We start from the raw sequence: 14,607 nt of genomic DNA, 5'->3' as shown, positions 1-14,607 counted from the left end.
AAAATGTTAAATGTATAGGCCTACCTTCCCTGTGAATAAAAATAGATTCCGCCCAGCCATTCTAATTCGATAACCACAATTCAGTGAACCATTTAGGACATTTGTAGTTTCTGCAACATTTATTTAAAAAAGGCTGCAATTGAATCGCCATTATAAGATGTAAGCTATATACAATTCCAGGTGATATGCACATTTGTGTAATGGTTTGTAAGACTTCGCAAACCGATGTCTAACGACAACACTTCACAAGAGAAAGGTAGTAATTTACACATGTCGGTGGCGACATGTAGCACAGCACATTTTCAACTCAACACAACGGTCACAATGCTTTGTTCCGTCACCTAAATGTAACAGGAAAAGAGACAACCGCACAGTGAAACCTGCAACAGCAATGAGAGACAAGTTTTCAAACCCATTCAATTACAGCCTCGTGTGGTTAGCCTACTGTTACGTTTGTGTGGGTGTAGTCTAACGCACGTCTGAATGCATACAGTAGACACCAGGAAACGTCAAACTGGAAACCAATATATTTCTAGATCCGTTCATGTTGTATTTGCATTATTATAGTTTACGTGATTATGCAGTTAAGTACTTTAGCATAAATACTATCCGTACAATGTGGAATGACTTAGCTTTCGCGTATATGTCCACAACAAACACTAGTCTGTCTGTGGCATCAATGTAGTTTCGCATTTCACTCAAATATCGTTTGATCTGAAACAGCTACGTCTAACAACTGAAATTGCACGGGCTTGCGTTTAATCAGACAGCGTGTTACAAATTATATATTAGCGACCTGTATTGCTGATGCGAAACATTTTTGTAGTAAGTAAACCACGTTGACATAATAATAATAATAATAATAATAATAATAATAATAATAATAATAATAATAATAATAATAATACATTCAAAAGTTTAATGTCGCGCGACTTCTCTAAAGGACAAAGAATTTATAAGTTGCACTTTAAGTGCTGCTGAAGACTTCATTTTCATGTTGTCTAAACCTTATCCACAAAAGATTCAAATTTAATGCTAGCGTCCCAGAAAAAAAAATGTTGAGCAATTTTCCATGTTTCTTGCCCCTTCCCCTAGCCTAATACATGATTCATACAAACCACAGCATCTAACATGAGAGAGGCTGCACTTAGCTATGGGGACTGAATACATGGTTTGTAAGCTTTCTACCACAAACCTCAGTAATTAATTTTCAATTATTCAAAAGCTATTTGATTTACCCTACCTTCATTTTCTGGGTAATTCCTTAAAGCCTGATTCGGCAAAAGGAAGTGAAGAATGAGGAGGGATGGATAAATCCAGTCGCGAGCCATTTTCAGGCTGCTGCGTGCGCCTGCCGCATCCCTCTGTTATAAAGTTACTGAGCCTGGAGAGCGCGAGGAGAGCAGCAGGCAGAGCGAAGGAGGATCCCTCTCTAGCCCAGTCTGTCAATCACAGTGGAGTGGCTAGAACGCAAGACCCTGGGACTTCAGGCGCATCCGCAATTTTAAAGGCACACGCGCGTGCACATAAGCGAGAGATGGATAATAGTCGGTCTAGGACCAAGCAATCTTTCAGACAGCGGAGGATGTCACATTTGGCGAAGTGCAAGTGATGATGCTAAGGGAATCTATTGAACAACATTGGCTGAGCGTAATGCAATTTTTCCCCCTTCCTTTTCCCCAAAACGCCCCCTGTAATTCAGCCTTGAATTAAAATCTTTTAAACAGGCTGTCAGACGTCTACTCCGTTATTTAAAATGACACATTATCTTACATTTGTAAATGAAATACATGCTTTACAACTGTGTCTTTAAAAAATTGTAGTCACTCTATTCAAACGGCACTGAACTTTTACCTTGGCTATGGCAAGATAAAATTCGATACAGCATCTATTATTACATTGCACTTTTACTGACCTCTGTTTAAGTTATCCTCAGGTCTCCACTTTAAAGAACACTAAAGAGGTTCTGTTGATGGACACATTTCAACAAGCAACTGCATGCGAGGTACAGTAAATGTACTACAATTGCTTTGTACAGGATTTCACTCTCAGCAAACTGCTATAGCAAAAAGCTAACTTGTCATGCATTTTTTGCTACCCAGAATTGAGCTGGAGGACAACTACATTTAGTATTTGTCCACCTCTGTCTTACTTTTATTTTGAATTATATATAGCTACTGAACATTTTGATAATGTGAAAGTTTGACAGCACTGGCTCTAAACTTAGTGATATACCTTACTGGTGCTATACTATATGACCAAAGGTATCTGGGACACCCCTTCATCTGAGGCTGTTTTTCATGGTTTGGGCTAGGCCCCTTAGTTCCAGTGAAGGCTATGTTAATGCTACAGCATACAATCACATTCTAAACAGTTTGGTGCTTCCCCAACAGTTTGGAACAACCTTCTTCTGTTTTAGTATTACAATGCCCTTGGGCATGCAGCGGGGTCCATATAGAAATGGTTTTGTTGAAAATGGTGTGGAAGAAGTTCACTGGCTTGGACAGTGTCCTATCCTCAAACCCATCCATCATCTTTGGGATCAATTGGAAAGCCAGCTGCGAGCCAGTCCTAGTCGCCTGACCTCATTAATGCTCTTCTGACTGAATGGAGGCAAATCCCTGCAGCAATGCTCCAACATCTAGTATAAAGCCTTTCCAGAAGAGTGGAGGTTGTTACTGTATAACAGTAAAGGGTGGACCACCTCCATATTAATGTCCATCATTTTGGATGAGATATTGGATGTCAGATGTCCACATACTTTTGGCCATGTAGCGTATATCTAATCTAACTGGTATTATAACTAAGGGGACTATCCTTGTCTCACTGTAAATTTGTCAGCCATAAATCACTTTTTGCCAGAAGACATTCCATCTAATAGCTATAACCATGCAAAAGCTATTTCATTTTTCCAGGGTAGAAGGTAGAGTAATGTTTTATTTAATTTCTTTAATTTAATTTTTTATTATTATTTTTTTTTAATTAATTTTTATTTTTGCTTTGGAGCAAACACAGAGTCACTGTGATTAATTAATAGTGTATGTATATGTTTTTGAGGTTGAAATCGCAGTTTGTTTTCTTGCTCTTATGGTATGCACAGTGCGTAGGCCAGTGAGCATCTGGCAGTGCCATTGCTGTAGACAAGGAAGGAAGGTGCCAAGGGACCTTGAATTAGTGGTATTTCTTCTGTTGCGACACACTTTTTGTCTGTGAGGCTCAGTACAAGCTATGAAAAGCTGTGTAAATTTGTCCCCTGTGGCTGAATATCTCAGGCAGTTAAATAAGGCACTGCCCTGCTCTGCTGAAACATGTTTTAGTTAGATTGGAAAAACAGAATATGTTCAAAAACTAGGTTTGTCACCTTTTACTGACCATTTTGTGGTGTATTATTACTGGGAAACTGACTGAAACACAGCGGATTTCTGTATGCTGTTAACCTTTGTACATTTAGAGACTCCACAGTGAAATTCACAGTTGGCTGTGGGACGAAGGGATTTCCCCCACTACATAAGGCCATGGCCAAAGAGCAATGTTAAATGAATGAAACATTTTTCTTGTACATTACATTACAGGCATTTAGCAGACACTCTTACCCAGAGCGACCTACACAACTATTTCATAGCATTTACATTGCATCCATTTATACAGCTGAATCTATACTGAAGCAATGCAGATTAAGTACCTTGCTCAAGGGTACAACGGCAGTGTCCTACCTGCGAATTGAACCTGCGACCTTTAGGTTAATAGACCAGTTCCTTACCCATTATACGATGCTGCCGCCCTCTTACGCAGCGTTGCACCTCATCAGACCTCTGGTTACGCAACTTTTTTGAGGGAACACCAGGACTTTACAGTACATTGTTAAAGCACGAAGGTTGCCCCAACACTTCATCAGATTTAGCTGGCTGTGACCTCTGGTTATGGGTGTCTTACAAGAGCTCTATTAGTCAATGTTGTTGTTATGTTCAGACCAGATCAAGATAATGTAACAAGGTAAGATAAGTCTGTTTTGGGTTAAGATTAAGGTTAATGATTCTTAACTGGTTGAACACAGTCAGCCACATAATAGCCTCTGATTTGTAATCTCTACTAGGGATGTGACAAATCAATTTTTATACATAAGTCATTGTCCATTTTATTACTGTGTACTTAAGTAAGTGATGCCAATTTTGTAGGGTGTAGGGGTGGGGTTTTTTTCACCAAAAGCTAGAGTATGCTAAACTTCAGAACAATGGTGAAATGTTCGTTGAATTCAGATTGTTACCATCTGAAAATGTAACACATTTTGGAAAAGGTTTTGCAGGCCCTCTCTGTAATGACCTCAGCGCACTGGGGATCGTATCTCCTCAGTGTTGTTACCAGGTCAGAGAAATATTTACAGCTCAATGGTCCCAATTTCTTGTGCCATACATTGTGTTTGACCGGGTCCATGGTACATTAAAAAAAAATAGCAACCCACGGGTTTGAGTTTTTCACCCATCATTTCACCTTCACAGTAACCAAATCGGGTGGAAAAACTGCAGACCTGGCGACACTGCACATCCTCCTCTGAACAAGCGAGGTCTCTGTTGAACCTGGAGATGGGAGGATAATTTGCCTTCATGTGATTAACTTAACATGCTGAATTGTAGGCCTGTATGCATGATTTGCATATTCTCACCGTTTGTGCGAAATCATTCCACAATGTGCAACAAAGATGTCGCTTCATTTTTGCCAAGCTTGATAATTCTTGTACTTAGCTACACAATACACTGTTTAGAAAGCTTTTTTTTAAAGGTCTCCATTAATCTAGCTAGTATCAATAAATATCTTTGTCTGTACTATATTGCTGACAATCAACATTTATCAGACCACTTGTATACGTTCTGTGATTTCAACACTCGCCACTCTTATCATGTTTCTTATGTGTTAAAACACCATTCCTTTACTGCTGCAGGTCTGTGATGCTGTAGCACTGGCATTCATATCACTTGAGTTTTTTTGTGGTCCCACAGTATGTGCACCGTGTCTCCTTATTAGCAGGTGCAAGGTGTAATAGCATTGTTGTTCCGGTATCCTATTTGTTTAATGTATTTTTTCATTACACAAACCGCACCAGTGATTTTCAAGTAAAGATACTTCCTAAAGGATAAGACTGAAGACTGAAATTATGAGCACTCTTTTACTGAAATGCGCGTTCCCATCCCTATGCCTACAACCTGGTCATTGGCTTCAGCGAGGCTTATGCCCTGCAATCTGGCCCCTGTGAGCACACGACCCTGGATTTGTCTGTCTCAATGTCACTTTTATACAAAGGCTCAGTGTAATCGCTTCTCAGTACAGCGTGCAATCCCTGGAATCAAAACTCCCTGCTAGAAAAGCCCTCATCAGATATAATCCTAATCGACTGGCATTTAAAGATGAAGGTCAAATCAATACCAATCCACTTCCAGGAGCAACAAGCTCTCTCTAGGGTAGCCCCTTCGCGGGCACCAGCCAAGGAAGCCAGGTTTAAAGAATCCATTACGCGTGTCATAATTCCATCAGACAGCGGGTCTACCGAAATGCGTCAGACGCGCGATCCGCTTTCGAATATTTCGGAGGGGGCGAGCGTTTTTGCGTCGCCTCGGCCTCAACGCCGTGCTGCAGACCCAATAGCGAAGCGCACCGGGGCCAGCCGAGTGACAGGTGACAAGACGGACGCGAGCCAGCAGCCGCCCTCTTTTCCACGCGACGCCCACAAATTTCAATAAAAGCTAACGAACGGGGTTAATGCAGCGTGTTTTACTGGCGCATCTCGCCTAGTAGGAAACGTGTGGTGTGCCCCGGAACGAGCGTCGCGCTGTCCGTTGCAATAGAACAATGAGATTAGATTACACCGCATATAAACCCGTCCGTCCATTGAAAAAGAAAGCTGCACGCTGCATGTTGATGAGGACTACATTTTCTCTTTTCTTTATTTAGCATTTTGTCCACTTGTCTCAAGGTCATAAATCTTTGAATTCTTTCCACCCTTTCTCCTATCATCCTTCTGTGTGTTAATCATTATGCCCCGTATGGACCTTCTGAACACAATACGATGATATCAAGATTTGGTGATGGAATTTACAGGTTTTAAACTGGTGTTGCTGCTGTGTCCTTGATGAAAGTGCTTAACGAGAACACACCGGTGAACAGCCAACATCCATCAATTTTATCCATCCATTATCTGTACCCGCTTGTCCTGGGCAGGGTCGCGGGGGGTGCTGGAGCCAATCACAGCGTGCATTGGGCGAGAGGCGGGAATACAACCTGAACACTCCAATCGATCGCGGGGCACACTCACAATTCCATCACCATTCACTCACACACTCATACCTAGGGGCAATTGAGAGTCTGCAAAATGTACCTACCTTTGGACTGTAGGAGGAAGCTGGAGTACCTGGAGGAAACCCACACAGACACGGGAAGAACATACAAGCTCCACACAGAAAGGCCCAGTGTTAACCACTGCACCAACCTTGCCGCCCTCAATTTATTTTATATTTAATTTTTCTTTAAAGCAATATAGCTGAGGTACGGCCTAGTCTCCTATCTGAAAAATGATACAATTCATGTTAACTGTGTTTTGATAGCTAAACTCTCTCCTGAAACATTCCAAATCTTCCATTTCCAAAGTCATAAAGAAAATAGTGACCCTGAATACTTGCAGTAGAGTGATTGTCAACTGATTCAAGATAATTTAATGTTTACAAATTATATTCTGATCATTTTCATGTTGAATTATGCAATAACCTAAAGGTGCCATATTTAATTTACAACCTTTGCCTGAGTGTTCGAGTCCAGGTTATGTGTTCCTATTTAATAGTTTGTGTTGATAAATTCTAAAGTCTCATGGGTTTCTCTCTGACTCACAATTACAGAAAAAGACAGAATTTTAATAACATGCCAGAATCTGGGGTGTTACTGAAAGAGTTATTGTAAGAATGTTATTGCTGTGGGGGGCAGAGATTAGACAGAGTAAGGGAAGCACAAGCGGAGGTCACCTACAGAAAATTAATTTCAATAACAAGCTGGGGAACAGTAATGGAAAATGGATAAAACCTGAGAGAAGATGTGGACCATGCAGTGATAGGATCTGTTCATGGTGGGCAAAGAGCACAGTGCATAAAGTACATCACAGAGGATAATGTTAGTATGCTAAAGCCATCTTGTTGTCATGGCAACAACACTTTATTTAAACATAGAACAAAACAATCAAAACAATCATTGTCATTTTATAATATAATAACTGTAAGGAGGGTACAGTATTTACACAGTATGGCTTTGTTTTATTTCTGAATTTGAGTCCCAGCCTTTTTGACCTGTCATTCACTGCATGCCCTCCTGCATGGTGGCATTTGTTTTCTTGAATTTAATTTTCTTTTTCATCATCAGTCATCACCATCATAAACATGTATGAGACCAAGGCTGATGTCTGTTTGAAACTGATGTTGTAGTGAATGAGATACCTCTATGAAGCAAGATCCATACGTGCCGCACTAAGGAAATTAACGTGAGAGGCATTATGGCAACATTAACGTCATGTGTGTCTATATGCATGTGAGCTGAAAATGGTTGCAGTATTGCTGTCAGGGCGTGGTCGGGGGGGGGGGCAAAATTGTTTTCAGCTCAATTCTGGAGTTTGGACTATTCTGCTTGCTCATTTGAGTTGCTAATGAGCAAGAGGAATAAGAACGGAAACATTTTTGTGAAACAGATTGAAATATGGTTTCGCTTTGACACATCAACACTGGCAGATGGCAATTCATAATTACTCTGTGTAAGCAAAACTAGATGCTGGGTATGGCCTGTTAATGAGCCAGCTAGTTTGTGTGCAGTCATGAAGTCCTCCTGTCAGGCTCTGCAAGCTGTACCGAGTGCTCGTTGAAGGTGACGTCTGGGTTTTTGCTGATGGTTGGTACAGCCCCCTAATGCCGCACCTTTTTGTCACTATTGCAATTTTTCTAAAAGAAAAAATATAAATGTATATTTAATTGTGAAATTTAATGGATCTCACAAGCCAGCTTGCTGTAGCTTGCTAGATTTATCTTAGCCTTAGTTGTATTCCGATCTCACACTTGTAGAACTTCCACAAGCTATTTTAAAAAAGAAACAAATTTGGGAGATAGACACATAGGTTATTATTTATAATATAAGGAACCAAAAAAAATACATATTACAGAGATGGCAAGAAGGAAACGGATTGTAAATTAAAGGTGAAAATAGCATAGATAATGTACAGGTGTGTTACAGGATCAATTATAACAGGAAAATTAGGAGTTACACAGGAATCTGAGTAATTTCATTGCTTAAAGGTCTGCAGGTTGTGGACCAGTTCCCTTGTGCAAAATTGAGGGTGGTGGGGATAATACTTCCCTTTTTCTGTTAATGGATTGGCTACACTCAGTATGAAAAAAGTGAATGAGTGAGTGTAAGTGTGTGGGGGCGTACCTTAAATGAACCGCAACGCCATTCTCAATCAGAAAGTGTGTCGACTTCACGCCACGCTGCGACGCACCTCACAGGCTGATAATTAAACTTCACTGAGCCCAGCAAGCCCACTGTTGCCTTGTTTTGCTCGCACTTTTTTCTATTTCTCCTGTACTGCCTGATCATGTTCTTAACTTTGAATTTTCTCTCCGGCGGGACTCCGTGATGGATCAGTAACGGTGTTTTTCCGGAGGTTCGTTGAGAACTGAAAGCCTCTGAGGTGCAAGGTTTGCTGATGTTTTCATATTCTGAATACCTACTGGGTACAAAATGTGTATTTATTCCAGGCTTAATTGCGTTTCAGTTAGCTTTCCTCTGTTACTGTGTCTCTCTGTCTTACACACCCATATTCACTCTCTCTCTCTTTCTCCCTTTCTATCCTTTCTGTTAATTCATCCTGTTTTCCGGTCCTAATCACTGACCCTCTTGGGTCAGTATGCTTACTAAAAGCCAGTACAAACGCTGCTGTCTCTGCCCACACTCCTGTTCCTTTTAAAGTTTTGTTTTTCCTACTCAGTTGATTCACAGCATGATGGGGATAAAAAAGTCAAATGTGAGAAACGCTCAGTCAGAAAATAGTGAAGCATAGTAGATGTCCCTTCAAATGGCTCTCGCTGTTTTTAAGCTGGCCTGTTGTATCCTAGCAACATCTCTGACATGCCCTCTTTTTTTGGCACTTCTCTTTCCTCCTTCAATTTCCAACTGACTCGAACTTCAGAGCTGAGACGAGTGGCGAGGCCAGAAAGCACCGGAAACTGCCGGAGAGCTGTCAGCTGATGATTTTCCGGACTTGCTAAGCCATCATCCAGGTGATGCCAGGTCTACCATTAAAAGTTGAAGGAGGGGGGAGGGGGGCAGGTACAATGAAAGGACTGTCTGCCTTGCCCAGCCTTTAGAGCTTATTCCCTGCCTTTCAGAGTCACTCACTCGTGCGCTAACCCTCCATTGAGGGCAGACGACGTTTAATGGCTGACAGGTTGGTGCTCGCATTGAGGGAGACAGAGAGACTCGGGGAGGGCATTCAGAGCAGATGCTGCTCACAGCTTGCCGCGCCTTCATGCCACGGCCTGGCAATGTCCAGTGGGCTGGAGGTGGCTAATGAGGGGCCTTTTCTCCTGAAGAGAAAGGGACATAATGGAAGTATAGAGAGAGGGAGAAATAAAGGGGGAGAATGCAGGGAAGTGAGAAAGAGAGGACAGAGTGTTGATTTACCAGTTGTGTTACCATTTTTAAGAATGTGTGTACGGGAATGGGGGGTCAAGACTGAGAGACAGAGATAGATAGACAGGGGGGAAAGAGAGAGAAGCCATATTAGTTTATGTTTAAAAGCAAGCGCATTCTCACACACCCAGACTTGTGCCTTCACTCTGGCGTCCCCATACACGCACACTCATTCAGTCGAGCGCACCTGCTTCTCAAGGCTGCATCTCTTCCTGTAATACATTTTAAAATACATTACACAAGCAAGGCATATGCTTCCCAACAAAACAAATCTATACTGTTATGGACAAATGGAAGGTCATTTATAAATGTTAAGGTGATTTAATTGTGTTCCTGTTAAACTTCTGTTCCAGTGCCCATACTATGATGTGTATAATTTGTCTATGACTTGCGCCTAAAAAAAAATAATATCCCATAATCACACATCCACATCTATTAACCTTATACTTACTCATAATATGAATTATGAATCACAACATTTGAATTTCTGTGAGCCATTGGGTTCTAAACAGAATGTAGGCTGGTGCAAATAAGACTTTAAAAAAATATCCAACCTGAACTAAATAATTAGACGAAACAGTACTAGCATGGCTGGGTTAGTTTCTTGGCACTGGGAATGCAACTATTTATAAGTATTTTCTGTTTATTTTGGATGTTATTTGTACATTTTATGGCCAGCATTATACTATTTCTCAATTTTTCTACTAATATCTTTACTCAAACACTGTACCTTTAAAATGCACTTTCTACACTATAAATATCAAATCAGATCAGGGATTCCCAACCCCTGTCCACAAGAGCCTCGGGGTCTGTAGGATGGTGTTTTTACTCAGCACTTAATTGGTCAATTAAAGTAGTTTAAGGTGAAAAAAACAACAGACCCCGCAGCTATGCAGGACCTGGGTTGATTGCAGATTATCCAGTGTCTATGCGGTCTAATTTAGGCGTGCGTCGTGAAAAGGCTCGGAGAAAACGACGTCAATCACGACCACGCCGTGTTGCCCTGAACAGCGCCGAATCGCGCATAAATTCTCTTGCATCTTTGAACTTACGTTTAACCCTAGATTTCCCTAACGGCAAAACGGAATGACCCACCCGCAGCGCCGGCTGTTGACGACCGCGATTGCCCGACCCGTCGCCAGCCTCCCTCGCCGAACGGCCTGCGATCTGTCATCGTTCCCGCCCGGCCCGGTCGTCAGGCGCAGGAGCCGCGGCGCTAATGGCCGGTCCCGCCGCGCGCTAAACAAATTATTCGGCTGCATTATGGAGAGAGATGAGAGGGCTAATGGTTGCAAACACGCCGATGCAGATATTGATTGCCAAACACGGGTTTGCCTGCCCCGGAGGTAAATTTCCGAGCCGTTCTGGAAACAGACGTCTGAAAGAAGTGTCGTGCTCCCGCGGGACCGCGCGTACATTACCGTCCATCAAGCGCGGACGCCCTCAGCGCGAGTGGGAAAGGCCGTCTCGCCGAACGCCGCGTGCGGGAGGAGGAGGAGGAGCGGCGGACGCGTCAGACGCGAGCCTGTCCTTCCTCTCCCGTCCTCGTGCGCTGGGCCAGCACAGCGAAACCGTTTCGATCTTTCATCCACTGACCTGCTTTGCTAACAAAGTTACGGGCAAAGAGCACTTTCATTTCCACATATGAGCGCAAGCTGTTTCATCCTTTTGTCTCTGTGCAGGGACTGCTCCGAGGCATAAATTTGGGGTAACGTTGTGAAATGCCACAAATTTAGTCTTATAATTACCCCTCCGCCGTGAGCAGAAATGCGAGCCGCTGAAGAGCGATGGTGTAAAAGCACATTGTGCCGAGGGGAGGCGAGGGAGGAAGTAAATCTTTCTGGCTCTTGACGCGGGAGCTAATTGGATCTGCCTCTTACTGGCGCAGGTAGGCGCTCGGCTCTCCCGCCCCGCTGTATAAACACATCATTTTCCTCGCATGCTGATTGGATTACCTGCATTAGTGGTGTGATGGAGAGGGCGGATGGAAGATGGCCCCTGGGGGTCATGGAATCCCGGTCAGGGCTGGGCTGTGGGCTCTGGAAATGGACGATCTGCTGCCTACAGCTGCCAGAGAGGGAGGCCACCAATACAGCCTCTGGAGAGAAGAGCACCAGGGAGGAGAGGAGAGGGGGAGGAGAAAGGGAAGAGAGGAAAATATAGAACGTCAGGAGAGAAAATAGTCGAGAAAGAAGAAAAGGATTGGAAAGACAATGAATGGACAGGGGAGAGAAGGGGGAAGATAGGGTAGATGAAGAAAGAAGCAGAAAAAAAAGGCATGCGATGGAGAAAGGAGAAAAAGAATAGCAGAGGCAAGAGAGGAAAGGAGGGAAAAGAGAACGTGAGTAAATGAGAGGAGAAAGGAGAAAAGATAGTGATAGATATCAGGAGGAGTGGAGATAGAGGATGGTGATGGAAAAGAAGAGGAAACAGCAAAAAAATGAGTTGAGGAGGGAGTCATAGATCTGATGAAAAGAGAAAGGGATGGTATTGGGAGGGAGAGGGGAAAAAACAGAAGATCAGGGGGAGGGAAGAGGGCAGTGGATATCACCAGCCCATGAGATAAGCATGTGAGGAGAGAAGGGGAGTAGAGAGGAGGAGCAAATAGGACAAAGAGGAGAAAACAAATTGGTATTGTGACTCTTCCCATTACAATTAACATTGTGAAAAAAAACAAGGGTTACCAGAAACAATCGCTTCAATAGATATTCGAAATATTTCACGATAAGTGTTGTTTCTCATCAACAGAACACTTTCAGACAGCTGCTTCGTTCTTACCTGAAAGTGATCAATACTAATCTGACATAATGTGATCATTCAGATAAGTGAGGAACATTACAACACTGCTGGCTCTATATTTATTAAGTAAACACTGAAAAATGCCTGGTCTAAGATGGCAGCCAAATCCACAGGTGTATAACAGCCAGTCAAGGTCTGTTCCATCTCAAATTTACACAGGGGGGTTAACCAACAGCTCCAACGAGGCCCTCTGGGGTTTAAAAATAAATAGAAAGGAGAGCCCCCGGATATAAAAGGTGCCGCGTTCCACAGAGGGGACGTTACTGTGACTGAGAGACACAATTGCAGGCTGCGTCTCCAAACACGCCACAGATCTCATCAGGGGCAGGTCAAGCCTGGAGCATTGTTTGGCACAAACAGACAGAAAGGGAGAGACCCCTCTGTCCAAACCCAAGGGCTTTGGTGGTGACCCCATTTAACCCCGCCTATCTGAGACAGCCAACCCCCCTTTAGCAGCTGAGGGACCAGGGTGCAACAAGACAGCTGCCTGTCACAGCTGATCAGCTCTCACATCGGAGCTGACGGGGGGATTAAAAGTTTTAAAATAGAAGTGCGAAAATAATGGAGAAACAATAAGGAAATATAATTATGATGATCAACTGGAAAATCCGAGACCAAGCTCTAATAAGTCAGTGTTTTAGTTTATTATTTTATCTGACAGGTTGAACTGATGTCGTCTAGACGTCCCATTTGGCAAGAATTGTGCCTTTAGATGAATATACGCCACCCAGTGGCAAAAGAAAGAAGCAAGACAGGAAGCTTCATACTTGACAACGGTACTTTAATGTGAGCTGTCTTATTGTCAGATGTAGTCTACCTGATTTGCCTTGGTAAAATATGGTTTGATCTCGAGAATAACGTTTTGGTTACCGGATTCGTGATCGGTGTAATTTATTAGTATTTCCAGGAACTTTTCAGGTTTGTGGATGAAAGACTAATTGTGCCGATAACTTTTTCTTTCAAAGCGGGAAAGTCTATTATGCACTAAAGAAATTATAAAAAATGAACAGAAATATGTTTTTTTTCAATATTTTTGTAACGATGTACCTGAATCTGGAAAAAAGAACATGAGCTTTGACTTTTTATAGATTCGCAGGGCCAAAATGAAATGTGTGAAAAGAGAAGCAGATGAAGCGGTACACCCCCTTATCTAAAATAATCATTTCTGGATCAGCTGCTGCTTTTAACTGCGGTGAACCATAAAATCGTTGCCGTCGCGCTCCAAATTAAATTTCTCATTGATTGCCCATAAGTCAGGCGCACCGTGACCGCTGCGGATGGTCGTGTGCAGTGGGGGGGCCGCCCACCCCCCCCCGTCACTCGTCTCTCTGTCACCTGTCACCACCACGGGACTCGGGGTGTCATCAAATCTGTGCCTATTACACCGTGCAGAAGGAACCCCCGCTCTTCTGTCCGTCGAATGATTGAATAATACCCGGTCTACTGGAGGACTCGTATTGACGTTCCATTCGAAATCAATATCTGAACAGCGGGAATGTTTTAGAATACTTTCCAGCGTTGTCAAAGAATGTCCCGCTCGTGATGTGTCTCTCTTTCGTCAGAAGATCGATGATTTACCATTTGTAAGACACACCGCTGACCATTCGTTTTCAGAACATAATTTTATGATACATTAATCAAAAATCATGAATGCGTATTTAAGAATTTACTTGCTCTTTTTATTAATTATCCTCTCTTGAATGTCAATGTTTTATTTATAAAAACAACCAGATTGTATGTACAATTCCTTCAGGTACTCATTTTCTGGCATTTTAATTTAGGATATGTTACATAGTGTGTGTGTGTGTGTGTATGTGTGTGTGCATACGTGTGTGTGTATGTGTGTGTGTGTGCATGCGTGTGTGTGCGTGTGTGTTCATGTCCTGCAAGCACCTGGTAGATTCATAACCCAAAACTTGGAGTTCAGCTCAGTAGTTTGTTGCTCGCTGCACTGGGAAATAGGCCACTACAGAAAAGCAGTCACGACAACAGCAGAGCGTGTGTGTGGGTGTGGACGCCGACAGACTGACGGGCGTAATTTGCTTCTTAAGAGCGAACGCAGCCGGCCTGATTACCGCCGCCTGTTGTTCTCCTCAG

At 42.8% G+C, this 14,607-nt stretch overlaps 1 protein-coding gene across 1 annotated transcript in view; it reads right to left on the bottom strand.

The window, feature by feature from the left end:
* The window catches only part of epha4b (eph receptor A4b), a 96,132-nt gene extending 94,640 nt beyond the window's left edge, over positions 1–1,492 (bottom strand). The window contains exon 1 of the mRNA XM_064338849.1: positions 1,244–1,492. Coding sequence (XP_064194919.1) covers positions 1,244–1,331 — 88 coding nt within the window. The 5' untranslated portion in view covers positions 1,332–1,492. The remainder of the gene's footprint in view (positions 1–1,243) is intronic.
* Positions 1,493–14,607: the final 13,115 nt, after the last annotated feature.

The sequence above is a fragment of the Anguilla rostrata genome, chromosome 6 (assembly GCF_018555375.3).
Source record: "Anguilla rostrata isolate EN2019 chromosome 6, ASM1855537v3, whole genome shotgun sequence".
In the NCBI taxonomy this organism is placed as follows: domain Eukaryota; kingdom Metazoa; phylum Chordata; class Actinopteri; order Anguilliformes; family Anguillidae; genus Anguilla; species Anguilla rostrata.
The sequence above is the reverse complement of the archived record's forward strand: the minus strand, read 5'-3'. Positions and strand labels throughout refer to the sequence as shown.